We start from the raw sequence: 20,348 nt of genomic DNA, 5'->3' as shown, positions 1-20,348 counted from the left end.
AACCTCAAAACACATAGATGAACAGGCCTTGCTGAGGGAGAATCAGCATGGCTTCTGTAAGGGTAAGTCTTGCCTCACAAACCTTTTAGAATTCTTTGAAAAGGTCAATAGGCATGTGGATGCGGGAGAACCCGTGGACATTATATATCTGGACTTTCAGAAGGCGTTCGACACGGTCCCTCACCAAAGGCTACTGAAAAAACTCCACAGTCAGGGAATTAGAGGGCAGGTCCTCTCCTGGACTGAGACCTGGTTGAAGACCAGGAAACAGAGAGTGGGTGTCAATGGGCAATTTTCACAATGGAGAGAAGTGAAAAGCGGTGTGCCCCAAGGATCTGTCCTGGGACCAGTGCTTTTTAACCTCTTCATAAATGACCTGGAGACAGGGGTGAGGAGTGAGGTGGCAAAGTTTGCAGACAACACCAAACTTTTCCAAGTGGTGAAGACCAGACGTGATTGTGAGGAGCTCCAGAAGGATCTCTCCAAACTGGCAGAATGGGAAGCAAAATGGCAGATGAGTTTCAATGTAAGTAAGTGTAAGATCATGCACATTGGGGCAAAAAATCAAAACTTCACATATAGGCTAATGGGTTCTGAGCTGTCTGTGACAGATCAGGAGAGAGATCTTGATGTGGTGGTGGACAGCTCGATGAAAGTGTCGACCCAATGTGTGGCGACAGTAAAGAAGGCCAGTTCTATGCTTGGGTTCATTAGAAAAGGTATTGAGAACAAAACGGCTAATATTATAATGCCGTTGTACAAATCGATGGTAAGGACTCACCTGGAGTATTGTGTCCAGTTCTGGTCGCCACATCTCAAAAAGGACATAGTGGAAATGGAAAAGGTGCAAAAGAGAGCGACTAAGATGATTACTGGGTTGGGGCACCTTCCTTATGAGGAAAGGCTACAGCGTTTGGGCCTCTTCAGCCTAGAAAAGAGACGCCTGAGGGGGGACATGATTGAGACATACAAAATTATGCAGGGCATGGACAGAGTGGATAGAGAGATGCTCTTTACACTCTCACATAACACCAGAACCAAGGGACATCCACTAAAATTGAGTGTTGGGCGGGTTAGGACAGAGAAAAGAAAATATTTCTTTACTCAGCGTGTGGTTGGTCTGTGGAACTCCTTGCCACAGGATGTGGTGCTGGCGTCTACCCTAGATGCCTTTAAAAGGGGATTGGACAAGCTTCTGGAGGAAAAATCCATTATGGGTTACAAGCTATGATGTGTATGTGCAATCTCCTGATTTTAGAAATGGGCTGTCAGAATGCCAGGTGCAAGGGAGGGCACCAGGATGCCGGTCTCTTGTTATCTGGTGTGCTCCCTGGGGCATTTGGTGCGGCCGTTGTGAGATACAGGAAGCTGGACTAGATGGTCCTATGGCTGTTCTTATGTTCTTTAAAGCTTCAAGACTGCTAACAAACTTTATAAAAATGTTTGCTTCTCAGTCTCCAGTGGGCATTCCCTATTATTAACTATGCATCAAAATTATTTGCGCTTATGATTTGATTTTAATTTAAGAATCAGATCTTTGTACTTGACTGTAACTTGATTTAACAGAAGGCATATTATTTGTATTCTTTTCTAGTGCTGTAACCTCTCACCTTTACATCCTCTACTGCTAATTGTCTCTGTTGAAAAACCATATGTAGCATATTATTATGGACAGAGAAAAGAAAATATTTTACTCAGCATGTGGTTGGTCTGTGGAACTCCTTGCCACAGGATGTGGTGACGGCATCTGGCCTGGATGCTTTTAAAAGGGGATTGGACAAGTTTCTGGAGGAAAAATCCATTATGGGTTACAAGCCATGTTGTGCATGTGCAACCTTCTGATTTTAGAAATGCCAATGTCAGAATGCCATGCAAGGGCTATGTCAGAATGCCAATGCAAGGGAGGGCACCAGGATGCAGGACTCTTGTTATCTGGTGTGCTCCTTGGGGCATTTGGTGGGCCGCTGTGAGATATAGGAAGCTGGACTAGATGGGCCTATGGCCTGATCCAGTGGGGCTGTTCTTATGTTCTTATACGATTCAAATCAGTGGTTACAATCTGCATGAAGTAATTCTGCCACAACATGCTAGCACAGCAGTGGGTCTAGGACCCACCAGTGGATTGTGACCCAATTTTTGGTGGTTTGAGAAACTGACAGGACAGATTAGACTATGTGTATCAAGGGTTAAACAAGCTGCTACTGGAGAGGAAAGCAATGCTGTCCAGTCACCATTATAGCCACACCCCTTGATATTTATAAATCAGGCCTCTAGTGCCTTTTAAAGGTTTGAGAACCACTCTAGCATACATTTGTTTTGCATCCTGGAGTTGTGAAATTGCTATGTCTTTCCTTGTATTTTTTTTCAGATTTATGTAGTCGTCTGTAATACTTTCTTATCTAACAACTGGATAACATATTCATGATTTGCAAAATGGAAGGTTTCTGTAGTTGCATCTCGACTTAAAAGAAGTTATGTGATAGTCATATGTTTTCTGTTCTTTTAAGGAAACAAAATAAAGGAGTTGGTAGTTGTACTGTGAGTGTCTAAGTATAAAACATGTAATTTTTTGTAACAATTAATTAATTGTAATTAATTAATTAATTGTAACAATTACTGAGTGCTGAAATGATAATATAGGTAATTTGTTTAAGGTTAACCTCATGGGTCAGGGGTCTGTACACTCATTCGCTGTAAAATGTCACGTACGTTAATGGCACAATATCTGGCAACCCGATCATAAGGGTACAATCCTATGCCCACTTTTGTGGGAGTAAGCTGCATTGGGCGCAGTGGAACTTACTTCTGAGTAGACATGATTGGATTGGGGAGTAAATTTTATAGGATGCCAAAAGCAAAATGGCATTCTGTCCAATGGGGCTTACTCCCAAGACAGTGTGTTTAGGATTTCCACCTTATACCTGGCTTGCCAGATGTCTTCCCAAGATGTCTACCCTTCTTTTAGGCATTCCCTAACAGAGTCTGAAGAGATAACTCATCCATCTCAGGGCTTCGTACAGGGCATGGTCAGGGTCAGTACTTTTCAACTTCCAAAGACTTTATATGCACAATTTTGTGCAGGAATATATATTTTACCATGTATTTTATCTAAAACTGCTGTCTGTATCTGGTATATGGGTACTTGGGGCTGATTCCAACATTCCTCCTCTATGGAATACACATGAAAAATATTGTGACTCAATGTGAAACTTATGTGGATTTTGCAGGAAAGGTTGGTGAGCAGAAGTCTATCTTCCTGCTTCATTTGAATTTTGTGTTCCAACATTTTAAATACAGGTTCTTGCACTGGTACAAAGCCGCCCTGGGTCCCTTTGGGGAGAAGGGCGGGATAAAAATAAAGTTTATTATTATGATTATGATTATGATTATTGCTCTAAGGAAGAAAGTGTCATAATATGGTCAACGCCTGTATGTCTAGCTACTAGCAACAAGTGAAAATTTCATTAGAACTGCATAGGCTGTGTGCTGCAGCCTGGATCATGTTTCTTCTTTCCTCTTCTTCCCTTTTACTCTCCTGTGGCTGCTACTGACACTTAAAACCAATGAGCTCACAAGGCCATAGTGGGTATTTAATGGATCCTGTAGTTTGGCCCTCACTAATTTATTAAAGGACTAGCAAATTTATTGTAGATAAGTTTCAATATCATTTCATGACAGTTTATATGAAATTTTGTCTCATAAGATTCCTCAAGACTCTTGCTGCTGCAGATCCTCAGTGCAGTATCTACAGGACAGCAGGCAGGAAATCTCATCCTGAAATTTTGACACTCATTTTGAGTGAGTGAAATATCAGTCTTGCAGGGTATAATGTTGGAGAGATGATAAATTCAGGAAAAAGATATAAATAAAAGGCAAAACAAATAAAAATAGCATATATAATAGGGCACAATCCTAACCAGGTCTACTCAGAAGTAAGTCCTATTTTGTTTAATTTCCTAAACCTCATTTGTATCTGGTATCAGTTTCAGATGGGTGGGAGAAATGCTGTTAATAAGAGTAGGAGACAAGAGCCTTTCCTTCTGTCACTGTGAGAATTTAATTTTAACTTGTGCTAGATTGCTTAGCTGGTCTGGCTTCCCAATTACCACAAATTATTATTAAGAATATTTATATGCAGCTTTTTCAACAAAACGTACAAGGGAACCACTTATCTGCAGATCCCATATCCGCTAATTCACTTATTTGCAGACCCCTCAGCATGCACATCCCTGTGCCTACTCCCTTTCCCAGGCGTCCCAATCCCTTATAAGGCATTAAAAAGTCACATCTGGTTTCTCTGTGAAACCGGAAGTCACTTTTTTACCTACAGAGCAAAGAGGCCCTTCCGGAGGTGAGGGGAGCAGAGCTGGGAGTCCCCAGCTGGGACTTCGGGATAGGTGTGCGCCCTTATCTACGGTTTCAGCTATCCACGAGCCGGGGGGGGGGTTCCAGAATGTAACTCTGCAGATAAGGGGGCATGCCTGTAGTTCACAAAGCGATTTCCATAGCTATCCAAAATAAACAAATGTTATTTATGTAATTTCCTTATCCTTTCTTCATTTTATTTTCCCATATTCATGCATGTGTTCAGTAAATATTTTATCCTTTCATTTCCTACTAGCCATAATGCTTTGAGTTTCATTGCTGCAAACTTGTTATTTTGGAGCTCTTTATCCTCCCTCTCAACCTCCAAAGAAGCAACAAGACAATTTATATAAATTAATGCATACAATATAATGGTGATAACATAACTCTTCTTTCCTTTTCCTTGCAAGACAGCAAATGATCATGGTCCTTATGGGGGAGCACAATTTAAACACTTTTAAAGTGATGATTCTTCACTCACTGCCTCTGTTTTCCTGAAATCTTCTTTTATACTATCCCAGTCAGCATTCTGGCATGGGATTATGATTTCTAGGAAATGTGGATACCTCTGGTTTTCCCCAACAACTGTCACCTTCAGTATACCAAGGGGACTCTTCTGCAGGATGAAGTAGGGTGTCTCAGGAAGTAGACTCTGGGAAGTGTTGATATTTTTAATTATTTGCTTGTTGGATATAATCTACCATTCAGACCCTTCCCTTCCGATACTTATTACTGCTTCCTTGATCTTCTTTGAGTGCAAAGCATTTAATGATGTATTCCACTTTGTGAACTAGTTTTGTTGAAAAGCAGTATGTAAATATTCTTACAGGTGAATCCTGTCCTGGGCCTACAGCAGGGATTTTGTAATCTGCTGCCATAAATCCAGCTATGGTGATGTGAAAGGTGAATTGCTCTAGGGTGCTATAGAGCTGTTGGCACAAATTGGGCTGTGCAGTGATGCAGAATCTCACCAAGGCTGGGAGAAAAGGCAAAATAAGGCTGCCTTTACTCTCCATATTGGAGCTCAGACATTGAGAATCATGTTCAGAACACTAGACTTCTTGCTTCCCTCTTTCTGTGGCATTGGCAGCTTTGCCTTTGGGAACATTCAGCTGCTTTGATGGTGGATGAGATGAAGTGGGTGGATGGGTGGCTGTGCTCCCAACGCTTTCCTTTGTAGCTCTCACTCACTCATGGCTTTAGACCTTTAGTGATTGCTGACGGTGAATGGAAACCTATACTTCACAAAGCACAAGACAAATTCAACGTAGCCGTTTGGTGGTAAATATCTCCTACCTATGGCAAATTTCTAAAACTGTGGAGCTATAAATTTTACTTTGTAGACTGCTCAGTCTGAAAGCATTTGGGATGGATAATAGTGTCTTAAAATCAGAATGCTCTCTACAGTTGTTAAAAACAATGTTACCTCCCTTACTCTGTAATGGACCATCGAAAGCCAACTGAATTTAAGATGTATTACAGTCAGTTGTGGGGAGTGTAAACAGACAACGCTTTTGTCCAAGTGTGACCTTTAACTATGTGAATTTTCCCAGTGGCCTTGTCTCATTCAGATATGCTTGCCTAAGAGTATAACTTTTCTGAACCCTTCTTTGTCCCTTGCCACCGGAGGTTTGGATGAATAGAAAAGAGGAGTTTTTGTGAGGTGCCCATAATTTGAAGCCGTTTCCCTAGAGCTGTGGTTTTCAAACTCCCCGGGAGTTTGAAAAGCACAGTAAGTCCTTGCGGGGGTGGGGGAGGCAGCGGGGGCAGGGGGAAGGCAGTGACGCGATCCCCTGGATCACACTGCTCAGGGGGATGCATTCACCAGACCCTGAGCATCGTCCTGGGGATGCGGGGAGCAAAACCGGAAGTGGAGCGCGATCACTCTACTTTCACTTCAAAGCGACTGGGGAGCCCTGCAGGTGTCGCGCAGTGCTCCCCATACCCCGGGAAAGCTGCTGCAGGGACTGGTGAGTACATCCCAGTTCCTGCAGCCCCGTTAGCGATGCAATCTTGGGGATTGTGTCACTGCCTTCCACCCTGCCTCCGCACCTTAAGGGGGCAGAGGCTAGGGCCCTCAGGCTGGGGTGTTGCGACACTCCAGTCTTAATACCACTGCCCTAGAGAGAAACACCTGACAATTTCACTACTTGCCTTTAGATGACAAATGAAGATGGTATTGGACAGGAGGTCTTTTCAGAATATTGTTTTTAACTGGCAGTGTTGTTACAACAGATTTAGAAGCAGTTGTATTTTGTATATACTTGAATCAGTTTATTACTATGCATATGGTTTTAGTGAGCCACCTTGATCATCTTTTACACAGAAAGGCAGGACAAGCATTCACACACGGGGATTAAGATTGGGAAGAGATTATGATCCTTCAGTAGGGAAAAATTCAGACATATTGAAGCACAGTGAATTGCAAATGTGAACTAACAATTTAGTCTAAGATTGTGATGTTAATCAATACATTACTGAAATGGAGAAGAGAAATGGTACAAACTGGCTATGATAATGTATCTGGAAGCAGGCTGTCATGGGTGTGCATTATGTGAGATTACTAGACAGCCAATCAGTGATACTGTGCTTGAATCAGAAGCTATGAGCTTATTTCCCACTCATTGTCATGTCATGTCCTATCACTCGATAGACCTGGAAAGGAAATACAAAGGAAGTGAATGCCAGTTCAAAATGTTCAAAGTTCAGAATGTTCCAGTTTGGTTGGAAAATCTGAGAAACAACCTTGGTGAGAAGAACAAGACCTTATTGACAGGGTTCAGTTACACTCAGGCCTGTTTCACATCAACATTCTAAATAATCAGTATTCTTCCGCTCCCCCACCCCCCAATCTGCACCTCTCTGTGTAACCCCCCTACTTTGAACTCTGATTTTAACAGGTTATATAACCAAGGCAGGGTAGTAGCACTTTCCTTTTGTAAATGATAAATGGTTTAATATTTTAAGAAACTATAAATGGTATCATATTTGTAAATTATTGTTTAAACCACAATTAAACCAGGTTTGCAATAGAATTTCTTTCTGGCTTTGGGCATTTTAAGACCATGAGAATGCTTGTGTGGTACAGATAGATTATCCCTTATCCAGACAACTTCCATTTGGACTATTGAGAAATCTAGACATTTTTGTCCAACACTCTTTTTAAGTGTAGGAAGCATGCAGAAAGTGATAAACTGAAGCCGAGCAGGCAGCACATTGCAGATTGCAGAAGGAGTAATTGTGAACAGAGGAAGTATGAATACAGTGTGAATACAAGGAGCACTTGTACAGGTGAAGCCAATTTATCCACGTTAATTCTGTTCCGTGACTGGCGTGATTAACAAAAAACACATTATGCTAATAGTTATGCAAATACACTGCAGCCTGACACTTCCTGATGGAAGGAAACTAAGGCAGCTGTTATCAGTTCCCTCCCCTCCGTACTCAGCCCTCCCCGTTATCAGCTGCCCGGCTTCTTTCACATGGGATGCCGATCTTTTAAGAGTCCAGCCCTATGCATTTCTACTCAGAAGTAAGCCCCATTGTAGTCAAAGGGGCTTACTTCCAGGAAAGTGTGAAGAGGATTGTAGGCTAAATCTCATGCTTTGCTTGGTGGGAAGGCTTGCTTGTGTCCGTGATTCCCTGCACCATAGTGGGGGGGGGGAGGAATTCAGCAAACACTCCTGTCAGGGGCTCGCTGCCTTGCCAGCCCCTGCCTTACCTGGAGGTGCAGGGGGGGCGGAGGACAGGCGGGGGAAAGCCATGGGAGGCGGAGGGCAGACCCTACCAGTCACCCTGTGGCAGGGAGCCGTGGGTGGGAGGAGGAGCAGCTCCCAGAGAGGCACTCCTCCCTGAAGTGCAGGGGTTCCGGGGGACGGACGGGGGAGAGCTCTGGCCAGCAGTGGGCGCAAACCCCCGGCAACCCCTGCAGATGACCAGGCACTGCGGGGAGCCGGGGGCGGGGGGAACAGCAACCCTCTGGGAGGCACCCGGCCCCTGCCTGCAGCAACATGGTTCCGGCAATGGCCACGCCTCGCCCCACCCGCTGCCACCTTGGAGGCAGGGAAGGGAGCCCCGTGGCTCGGTCCAGTGGGGGAGGACGAGTGGGGAAGCACACCGGCCTGCAAGCGGCACCCCCATGGAGGGTGCCTCCCCCCATGGACGCTGCTGGGTCTTCTCGCCCCACAGGGGGCTCAGCCAGGAGCAGGGTGGCGGGGAGACAGGCGGGGAGGAGGAGCAAGAGGCAGGCCGGGGCGCAGAGCCGCTCAGCTGGTGAGCAAGCCTCCTCACAGACTCAGACAGCAGGGTGGGGTTGGCTCCAGGACCAGGTGCACAGGCTGACTGGGTGAGAGGGGTGGAGCTGGGAACTCCATAAAGGCCAGGGAGGCCAATGATGAGGAGGAAGCTGGGCAAGACTAACAGCCAGGAGGAAGACTGCATGCCCATGAGACCGAGGCTACCTTAGAAGCCAAAGAGGGGGACCTGGGTGGATCTAACCCCCCCTTTTGGACCTGAGGCCACTCAGCCTCACCCCAGGGACCCACCACAGGGTGAGTCTGAACCCCTTTTTGGCCGGAGGACCCTCAACCCCTTCCCCTGGATCTGACAACTCCCTGGGATTTTTTAAGCAATTGTCCTTAAAAATAAAATAAGGTGTGCGCGTGGTATTCTAGCATGTTACTAGTCTTGTTTAGATCTTCTGGTTCTTTGAATTATCTATACAAGTAGTTGCTCTCATTTTACAATTATGCAATTTAATCATGTTTACTTTGCAGTTAGTCTAACTTTTGGGTAGACATGCTTAAAGTTGTGCTGAAAGTCATATAGAATTTTGTTGACCAGTTTTGTTTAGTTACATACTTTGGGTTACATACAAAAACTCAACATCCTGTTGACACATTTTATGTATTGGCTTGGAATTTATTGGTGATTTTATAACATTGTGTATATTAATGAAAAATTAGTAGGATTTGTAAGGAGGAAGTGCTTAGTGAAAATAACTTTTGAGGTTTGAATTCTTCAGATTATGTAACAGTGCTCCATATTTGAACTTTTGTGAACTTAAAATGTGTATACACACATGAAATGTGATGTATATAAGGATGCTATATAATTACCATGAGAGAATTGTCTAAACAGAAAATTAAAAGCAGTGGGTGAAGAGGCGGGAAAAACAGTCTTTCTGTAAGGCATAGAAACTGTGGGTTTTGGGAGGGAAAGCGGGGGTAAAAGGTAAGTAAAACATGAAGCATGGGGGAATGATTGATGAGTTGAAATATTCCATTGCTTTCTCCTGGTTGATACTATGTCAAGGATTTATATATATATTTGCTTGTGTTAACTGGTTGTTAAATATATGCTGTTACCAGTTGCCACTGATTTACTGTATTCTTAAGGCTCTGGGGAGCCTACAACCTCTACACAGATGCTAAGTTTCTAACATTTTCCTATCTTACTCTTTTTAGGATGGCTCATACTTGGCAGAGTTCCTGCTGGAAAAGGGCTATGAGGTGAGTGAGCAGTCTTGGTGACTGACTGCAGACTCATGGAATAATTTGAAAAGAGTTTCCTTGCTGCTGTCCCCCCTTCTGCATATGTTTTCCACTCAGTCTTAGATAACAAATCAAAACTTTAGAAAAGAATGTAGAGCTTGCCTGTAATCATGCCAGCTTATTGTACTATTTATCATGGAGTGTCCAGTAGTGGAATCCCTTCAATCCTCAGGGTATAGCTGTTTTTGCACACTTCCTGCTTGTGCCGATAAACAGCAACCTATGTGAGAAAAGCTACCAAAAAAAAGTTCGTTTTCATACAGTGTGCAACATTTTTTAAAAAAAAAGATGGAAAAAACTTGCTCATTTGGAAATCGCTACTGAAAACTTTAACCCAAAACATATTTTGAGAGGAACAATGTTGAGCTCAGATTCGTTCACTTTTTCATCTGTGTAAAATTATCTGCTAAATTAGTGGTCTTCAGCTTGTCAAGAGCTGGTTCCCAGCTTCCAATTCAGGACCCACATCCAGTGGGCAAATGGCGGTCTAGTTTCTCTTTTTCTGCCTGGCGTGGGACAGTAATGTGCACTGCTCCAGTGCCTTTCTGCCCTTTTTGTTTAGCCTGAACGAAGAGGAGGGCAGAGTGGCATGGTGATAGTGTGCGCTTGATTTTGAAAGGTGATGGAAGAGAAAGAGGAAGCAAGACCAGGCAGTGCTATGACAGAGGAAAGCAGGTAGATGGGTAGGGAGAATGGGTGAGCACAGTGAAGATTATGGGCTGTTTGGCCAAAGCAGACTCTCCAAAGCCAAAATCTCTGGTGTGTTTAACTCTGTTTAGGAATTCTAGGCTGGATCATTTTTCAACCTGTGCAGAACTTAATCTCAAAACAAAATTGCAGTGGTGGCACCACCACACTCTTATCCATTCCTTAAAATTCTTCTTAATCTGAGGTGTCCCCATTACCCTGTTGAAAACTTCTGTACTAAACAAACTGAAAAAATTATTCAAATTATTGGGCACAGACTACTGGAATTGGATTGTATTTTGAGTTTGGAGGAAAGTAAAGAGGATTTGGGGGTCCTGTGGCACTACTTTTGCATTGTCACCTTGTGATGTACAATGTAAATTTGCACTATTATGTACAGAGCTGTTAGGTTGTACAGGTATGCATCACTTAGCAATGTTCCAACCAACAATGTACTGCATATACAATGGCTTGTAGTTGGTTTACTGTAAAGCACTTCAAACTCTGTGTTGGTGATGTCGTTGGGGGAGGCCCCAGAGGCCTCCTCTGGGTTGTGCTGAGCCTCCATGGGCCTCAGAATGGCCCACAGAAGCCTCCAGAAGCTACTTCTGGTTTTTGGTAAACTACTTCCAGTTTGCTTCTGAAAAGCAGAAGTAGCTCCCAGATGCTTCTGCAGGCCGTTCTGAGGCCCACGGAGACCTGGCATGTCCCGGAAGAAGCCTCTGGGGCCTCCTAAGGACAACACCAACACCACACAAGGTAAGATCACATAATGACAAAATCACTTCGTGATGGGTTTCAGAGAGTGTAATTTAAGCGATGCATACCAGTACTTAACTTGCACTCATTCCTATAATCGTGCTTTTGGGAAATATTGTGTAGTTTGTACACACTATTTCAAAACATGCAAATGTCTGACTATGCAGCCATTGTAGCCATGCTGTCTTCCCTTCCTGGAAGATCCACTTCTACTTTTTCATGTCAGTTTCCTCTCCTCCTCTGAGTTCCTTCTTAAACTCTTCAGCATAGTTTTCTTGAACTGTTGGTGCATGTACACCTTTGCCTGCTGTGCCTGCTGTGACTTTTCCTTAATAAATTCACTTCAGCCCTAACCTTCCCCAGTATCTTCATTGCTGCTCTTAACACCAAACTAGTTGTGAAAGTGGCAGTTTGCTAGTTTAAGGCAGAACTGCTTGAATTGCATAGAAAGAGGGTGGCAATTTTGGCCAGCGAAGTTTGTGTGCACAGGTGAAAAATGCAGAAGCTTCTCGCTGATCTTACTACATCACATCCCTTCTCCATAAATGCTTTTCTGACAGCGAAGGTCAATTATAGTATCTTAGCTCAGCAGAGGATAAAAATGCTTGGAAAGGAAGGACTGTGGGAAAGTAAGTTGTGGAGGGGAAGAGGCTTCATCTATTTCATCCACAGGACCTTTTGCTATAAAAATGAGCATCCCACTTCCTTCTTTCTATGTAATTTGGGTAGTTCTTTGTTTAAACACAATCTACCTTGACACTAAAATAAAAGTTAATCTATAAGTATCACAGAGTCCTTGTTTTTGTAAGAGACTGATACTCTTTGGAACATTGGTGTTGCATGGGCAGTAAATTGAAGACTTTTTGAAACGGCTTTTTCACCATAGATCAGCCATTTTCAACCACTGTTCCGTGGAACACTGGTGTGCGTGAATGGTCCCCAGGTGTGCTGTGGGAATTTGGGTCATTTATTGGTAGGGTCATTGGGGGTTGTGAGCCCCCCATTGGCAGCGCTGTTTGCCTTGTCAATTGTCAAAAACCGATGGTGTGCCTTGACCATTTTAGTGCCTTGCCAGTGTGCTGTGAGATGAGAACGATTAAAAGTCACTGCCATGGACTGACAAAAGCATCAAACATTTATCTTACGTTTCTTTAAATTCCAGGTCCATGGAATTGTTCGTAGATCAAGTTCTTTTAACACAGGGCGGATTGAACATCTCTACAAGAATCCTCAAGCTCACATAGAAGGAAGTAAGGTTTTGTAGTGAGTAGGGTGCAGTTCAAGAGGGTTAAGTAGTGCATTTTGGGAAACCCAGGAAATTTCCTTTTATACTGAGTCATATCATTGGTCAAATACCATCTAGATCAGTATTATCAACATACAGCATTATCAAATGCTACCTATGAAGGACTGGGCTGCTGGGCAGAGCATGTTACAATATTGGAAGTGACTTCTACTGTCACAAAATGGCTGCATTTCTGCATGCACTACTACAAGAAGCAAAGGTGTCATAGCTCTGCTGCAAGACCCCACCTCATCTACCAGACTCACTAAATCGGTGATGCGCGGGTGGGGAGGGGGAGAACTGGAGGCATAACTGGGCAGGGAGAGAAGGAATGCGGGTGGACAGACAATAGGAGAAGTGCATCTAGCTGCAATGGCTCAAACTAGATCTTATCCCCTCCATTGTAAACCTCTCTGACCCTTTTCTCTTGGACATATGCAAAACAGGTGGTGCATCTCTGAGGAAACCTTTAGGCCACCCCATAAATGTTTGTACTTGCCTGCCATTTACCCTTGGGTCTGACCCCCCCAACCGCTGGATGCAGGGTGTGCTTTTTTGGCACAGCTGCGTCAGCTTGGCTGGCAGTAGCTCTCCAGGGTTTCAGAGAGTTTTCAGAGTCCTACTTGAAAAGGCCAGGTATTGAAACTGGAATCTTCTGCATGCCAAGCAGATGTTTTTCTACTGATCCACTGTTGTTCCCCCACAATCCTAATTTTCTGTTAGTATATTGCCCAGTAATCTTTATACTTGACTAAGGATGAGTGGAGATATTCTTCCTTGGTTATGCAAGTTACCTTCAGGTGCCTTTTGCATGATCAAATGGGATTAATAGTACTGGTGACATATTTGGTTGTTATGGACACATGAAAGTAATGGCATCTTAGCCATTTCAACAAAATAGTGAGCCAATAAATTAACTAGTTGCTAATATCTGCCATACAACTTAAAGGCTGACAAAATATTTATGTCTCATCCGAATTGCCCCAAATGCATGTTCACCTGTGCAGTTGTAATATGCAAACCAAGGCTATCTTGGTTATTGGCCAATAATGACAATGATTTTAGAAGAATTTGTATAACAAATAACTTTAATGAAATTGGATCAGGGCAACCTATTTAATAGTAGAATGTTCAGAATATTGCCATGTAATTTGAGGCAAGATTGGTGTCCTTGGTAAGAAGTGTGTATTTGTGTGTTTCATTATTTTAAATGTAATTTTGAATGGTTGGGAATCTGTCCCTCCTATGTAATATAGCTTGCAAATATAACTAGTAGTGTTGCTTATTGACTCTGTTATTAGCATTTGCTTAAAAGTGAGTGCAGGTTTCTTGCATATTGTACAAATGCTACTTAATTTAAGTGGCAACACGTATATTTTCCTTGGTTATGCGTAGAGAGCATCTGGAGACAGTATAACTTGCATGACCAAGAAAAGAGTAGCTGAACTGTTCCTTTGTTCAATATTAAGGTTGTTGTGGGACAGATTATTTGAAGGCAGAGATCTGCTTCTGTTACATTTATTATCTAGCTGTACTGTACTTGCAAACTGATTTATTTTTAAATGGGTAGATAATTATCAGTAGAAATATCAATGGTATGTGACAAGAAAAAATATTAAGTGAACCTTTAAGATTATGGGAGTTTAATATGTGATGCCTAATATTGTTTTGAAAAAGTCACTGTCAAGTCTCCATGATTTTAATCCGTTGTTCTTTGTCATCTGAAGATATGAAGCTGCATTATGGTGATCTCACTGATAGTACTTGCCTGGTGAAGATAATTAATGAAGTGAAACCCACTGAAATTTACAACCTTGGGGCTCAGAGTCATGTTAAAGTAAGTAGTATTGATCAACAAGGATTTTTACAATGGTAGTAAACCAGTGGACAGATTGGGGGGGGGGGTTGTGATGTGTGTGCCTTGCTGTTCTGAGGAGCAGGCTGGAGAAGCCTGCAAACTAATGAGGATGTGCCTTGCACCCTGTTCCTACCCACTCCTTCCAAATGACCACTTTACCTTGCTGCCACCCCAATCCTCTTTTAGCTCACGCAAGTGGAAAGGTAGTTGGGGCAACAGAACTGTTGTGGGTTTTTTCAGTGCCATTTTTGTGATCACAGCAGTGTTGAAGAAATTGATGGGGTCATTGTGATCCTATTTCATTCTCTCTTCTGAGTTACTGGAACAGGATTGCACCCTTCATCCTTATTGCTGCCTCTGTTTTCTCTAGCATCTGGCTATTCTTAAACCAGGCCAGGCAGAAGGTTTCTCTCTCTCCCAATATCCTCCAGCATCTTCCTCCTTTGAAGAAACAGCTGGACTGTGGAGGAAGCAGTGACCAGTAAGCGGGGGGGGGGGGGAATTGGAGTGCATGCACATTAGCATGTGCCCTTCAGAAAAAGAGTGGTGGTGGTGGACATTTGGGTATTGTTTCAGATGCTGGTCCTGCTTCTGACAAACCAGGATGCTTCTCTTTAGTCACCTTTTATTTGTTGTTTTCTTACATCTTACTACTGCTAGTGACTACTCACTATTGATAGTTTGAACTGTTTTTTATAATTGATAACCTAAACTGAGATTCAGCATTGTTGTATTCTTGTCAGTGCCTCTCCTGCAAGTAAACATTTGAAAGGGGGAGGGGGGAGAAACAGGGCAGGTGAGACCCTTGTGTTTACTGTTTTAGGTTTTCTATCAGTTCCTTATATATAAAATTTTTTCTCTTACTGAGTTTGTTCTATTAACTTTGGTACCTGTTGATTTGCTGGAATGTAGTCACTCACTTTTGTCAGCCTTCATTTCCTGAACAGCATTTTGGTAATCAAGCATGTTTTTTCTTTAATTTTTATATAAATTCTTTTTCACTGTATGTATTTTATTCATTTTTAAATTACTAACTCTTTATTGAATTATTTGTTACATTTTTATCCAGCCATTTTTTTTGGAGGAATGTAAAGCAGCATAGTTATCTTCTCTGACTTTTCCAATTCTGTGAAGTAGGTTGGGTAAGAGATGGCCAACATCCTGAGTTTGCCCAGAGAACATTATGGCCAAATTGGGACTTGTATCTTCCTAATCCTAGTAGATATTATTTTTTTTTCACCACAGTGGATTGCTTGCATTACTTTTTTTCTGTTAGCATTCACGTTCATACCTTTGTCTTGTATTCTAGTTTCTTTTTCTGACCATGAAAAACTCATCCTTTCACTCAAGGGGAGGTGATTTTAGGTGATCTCCCCTTACCTCTGCAGTTCTCTGCACCCCATATGAGGAACCTCCAAGGTCCTTAATCTTCTGGAGTGGATTTCTGTCAGATGCAGAGAACTGCTGTACCAAGGAGGCAGTGGGAAAGTTTGCTTCCTAAGCTTTCTATGGCATACAACCTGTTGAGTTTTCTAATTTAAGTTTCTACCATTAATTTTCAGGCTGTTATAATTGAAAAATTTATCTTTGGTTTTCTACTGGCCATTTCCTTGTTTTCTTCCCTTTTTCTTTTTTTCATGGGTATAATCAACTGCCTTCTATGGTTTTTCACCCTTTAACTTTCTCTGATAAGGAAAAATCTTATGTCTCTTGCCTGTCAAATCACTCTTTTACTCCCCTCTATCAGTCATGTGCCTTTTCTTCAGTTTATAACCATCTTCTTACAATGACTACAACAGCTTTTAAATTCAGCTGTATATTCATTGCCATTTTATCAATGTGGTATCCGTATTTCCACCCCCCCCTCCACTTGCCTACGATTATTTACCCTTCAGTGTGTGTTTTCCTTCTCTGTTCCAAAACTATCAACTTGGTTTTTTTACTTGGTACCTCTTTGGAAGTGCCATTCTAGACATGCTTACCTTCAGCAAGGTGGTATCATACCCTCAGACCATGCTCCCGGATGCTGTGTAATATACATTAAATTTACGGCCCAATCCTAATTAGGTTTTATGATAGCAGAACAGTGGTTCTGCTGTCGTAAATGGTCATATGGCTCTGCTCACCATTGGCAGCTGTTTTGGAACTGCCACTGTAAGCAGAAGTGGTGTTGGCAGCTAGCTGCTGCAGTTGGCTACTGGCAGGAGCACAGTGTGGTGGGCAGGGAGGGGGAGGAATAGGTGGATAGTAGGTCTGTGAGGCGGGATGGGGTGGATCCCAGTGGTAACGACATGTACCAGGATCCTATTCCTGTTACCTCTCTCTTAATCTTCTTGGATCTGTGCCAGCAAAATGGCTGGTGCAGATCTGAGGAGACCCATTGGGGTAGTGCAGGCTTGCTCCCAGGTATGGAATGTAAGTTCTTTCCCTTGAGGAGACCACTGTGACTGGTGCTTTGCATGTGCGGCTGTTTCTGTTGGCATGGCTGCATTGGCATGGTAGTTTTAGTTGGGATTGGGCTGTTACAACTCTGTTATAGCTTTGATGGGATCTGTTCCTATGTAATAAGTGTGCCTTTGTAGGGTATCCCCAATTTCTAGACCTCATGGACCACTTCTCCTGCAACTCTGTGATATTGAACTAGATCAAACTAGGCTACAGCAGAGTAAGTTGGAACATCACCCTTTTTTTCTACATAGCATCATTGTACACGGTTAATATATTCAACTCTAATTCTATTGTTTACTTCAAATCTGTGAGCATTTCAGAGAGTGCTGTGTGGCAAATAATTATAATGTTATGCCATTTTATTGTTGATTCCTAATTGTTATAGTCTGCTTTGGTAATCTCATGAAAAGCAGGGCAGAAAACTTGTAAATTACACCAGAAACAGTTACTTGCTTTGTTTGTATGTTACTGAATGCAAGACAAATTCAGAAAAGAGAAAAAAATCATTGACATTTATTACAGTAGATGTTAAAACATATGCCCAGATATTTTTCTGGATCAGTATTAGCATATTTGATACTTTGCTAGATAGAACTTGAATATAACAGAAGTCACACAGCAAAAATGTGACACTTAAATCAAGGTTGTGCAACTTTTGTTACATGCAATTCCTTTATACTGTGTAAGTATTTTATGTGGAGAAAGCAGTCCATGAAAGTCCAGTGATACCTGTCTAAACAGGTTGTTTTATTAGATCTAAGAGGAGCTGTAACATTGATGGCAGCTAATAACGTATGGAATTTCTCTTTAAAATTAGTGGACCACACAAAAGTGAGGTTGTTTACATTGCACAATAATCTGAGCAATTGCTAGAACAGTGCATATTGTCTAACTTGAATTGAATGTAAATAATGTTTTATTAGGGCAATATAAGTTTCTTATATTGAAACAATATAATTACTAGTTGACTTTTTAAATACGTGCACATGGGTGATAAATAATGGACATGGGATAAATAATTGCACATGGAACTAGGAATATGTTCATTTACAGGGAATCGAGTCTCAATGACATCAGTGTTTTGAATCTGAAATATGCTCTATTTTATCCAGGAAACAAGTTTTGTACAGTTAAAGTCTAGTTGGTAACACTGTGTTTGCATGTCCTAGTATTGCTACCTGTTTTATCCGGTTATTTAGGATGATATTTTAAATTATTCTTTGCTTTTCATTCTATATGTACAATTGAAATACATTCATTTATAATTCAACTAATGTTCTTATTATAAAGATGGAGATCTGAGGCTATGAAATGAAGACTTGTCCAAAGTCAAGGCATGCCCTACCACTTATTTTTATTTAGTTAACAAAATTTTATCCTGCTTTTGCACAGCTCAAAGTGGTTTACAATAAAAATATAATTTAAAATAAAATTCTAAAATTAAAAACAGTTGTATAAAATATGATAGAATAATAGGTACTTAAAACCAGCAACAGCAATACCATATGAACAGATTAATAACAAAACCATAAAAGAAGCATTAAGTAAAACAAACTCATAAATAATAACTAGAAAGATCATTTGGGGAATCAACCCTTATCAAAGGCTAAGCAAAATAGCTATGCTTTTAAACTATGCCACAAACTGTTTAAAGAGGGGGCTGTTCTGGGAGCTTGTTCCACAGGTATGGTGCCATAACAGAGAAGTCCCTGCACCTTATACCTTTAGCTTCAGATGTCAGAGGTATCCTAAAGTAAGGCCCTACCTATCTTAAGGTGGGCAGGATTATATGGAAGAAGGCAGTCCTTTAAGATACCTCAGCCCCATGCTGTAAGGCAGCAATTTTCAACCTTCTTCATCTCATGGCACACTGACAAGGCACAAAAATTGTCAAGGCACACCATCAGGTTTTTGGCAATTGACAAGGCACAAGGCACACAATTGACAAGGCACACCACGGCACAGTGGTTGAAAATGGCTGCTGTAAGGCTTTAAAGGTTATCACCTACACCTTGAATTGGGCTTGGAATGGAAATAGGCAGCCAGTCAACCATTGGCGCAGTAGAATCAAACTGCTGTGTCTCAGTGACCACTTGGCCGTCTCATTCTGCACTAATGAAGTAGAATGGCAGTGGTCTGCTTCAGATGGTAAATTTTGCGCCATTTCTCAAGTACCATGCAGCACTCCTCCCAGCACTCTCCTTAGAAAGAAGAGCAGTCATTTTGCCTCTTATTTTTAACTTCCCTTCTTTTTCTGTTAGAAAGGTAGAAAGATTTGGAGGAAAGAAAGGTTGGAGGGTTGTGATTTTAACAGAATAAAGAGAGAGCCAGAGAAAGGGAGGGAGATGCCATTTAGCGTACTACAGCAAAATGTCATGAACCAACAAGGATCACTCAGAGTCATTTGCAAAGAGGACCCTTGAATTACAGTGTTTAGAAATGACTAGGACTCAAATCCTTGATTCTTAAATTCTGTGAATGGTAACTTTGAATAATGTATACGTTCTTCTGTTTTCAAAATGCGAGTTGTCTATGTGTATGTGAGGGGTAAATGGCCCTGTGTATTTTCTTGAAATAGTAACAACCCAGTCCTAAGATTTGCTGAGTCAATTCCCCAAATTCTTTGGGTTTGATGTGCCCGTAGATGTGCCAATATAATGCCACCAAGAAATTAGATAACAATTATATTGAAGGGTATTTCTCTGCATTACCCATATGCTGTGGCACATATTTAGGTACAAGGTACCAAGGAAAATTCTTTTATATATTTTGACTTGTGTTTCAGTAGAAAAATACATTTTTTAAAGTGTAGTAAAATGTTATTTGCTTTCTGTCAAATAGATGGCAGCAGAGTGTCACAGACAATAGACAGTTCAGATCCTGTAACTGTAATGCAAGAAACATGACAGACACTACCAGTGGATTTCTATCAACCACAACCTTGTAGAAGTTTCAGTTATACATTAAATAAGAGAGATTGCTACTATTGATAATGTGCAAGAATAGAAGATGGCAAGAGTTATGCAGTGGTATATATTCATGACTAGATCCAGGTGGGAGGACGTGATCTTTTAAGGTATGACACTGGCTCATACAGTGTGAGTGAAGTCAGTTAAGATAATATAATCATCCAAATAAATAGGGAGAAAAATAGTGTGTTCATAAATTTTGTGTTGATTTACTTCTGCCTTGCGGTACTGTGGGACTAAATATACATGCTAGTTGGAGAAAGGAAATGTCAAGTACCTAGACTGGGTTGGTGTTCTATAAAAGCATTGCTCAAGGATAAGGAATTATTTATGGCGAAATTGATTTTTCTCATCCAAGATGTAGTTCATAATTTTAACGGTGTCCAAAAAGTTATTGTGTGTGCTCAGAATAATTTAATAAAAGC

General features: G+C 41.7%; 1 protein-coding gene across 1 annotated transcript in view; it reads left to right on the top strand.

Annotated features, from left to right (window-relative positions):
• Positions 1-20,348, top strand: part of GMDS (GDP-mannose 4,6-dehydratase) — a 398,350-nt gene that overhangs the window by 31,879 nt on the left and 346,123 nt on the right. Inside the window, exons 2-4 of the mRNA XM_066624912.1 lie at positions 9,831-9,875; positions 12,526-12,613; positions 14,376-14,485. Of these exons, the coding sequence (XP_066481009.1) occupies positions 9,831-9,875; positions 12,526-12,613; positions 14,376-14,485 (243 nt within the window). The remainder of the gene's footprint in view (positions 1-9,830; positions 9,876-12,525; positions 12,614-14,375; positions 14,486-20,348) is intronic.

Source organism: Tiliqua scincoides, chromosome 4, assembly GCF_035046505.1.
Source record: "Tiliqua scincoides isolate rTilSci1 chromosome 4, rTilSci1.hap2, whole genome shotgun sequence".
In the NCBI taxonomy this organism is placed as follows: domain Eukaryota; kingdom Metazoa; phylum Chordata; class Lepidosauria; order Squamata; family Scincidae; genus Tiliqua; species Tiliqua scincoides.
Note: the sequence above shows the minus strand (reverse complement) of the source record. Positions and strands in the feature narration are given on the sequence as shown.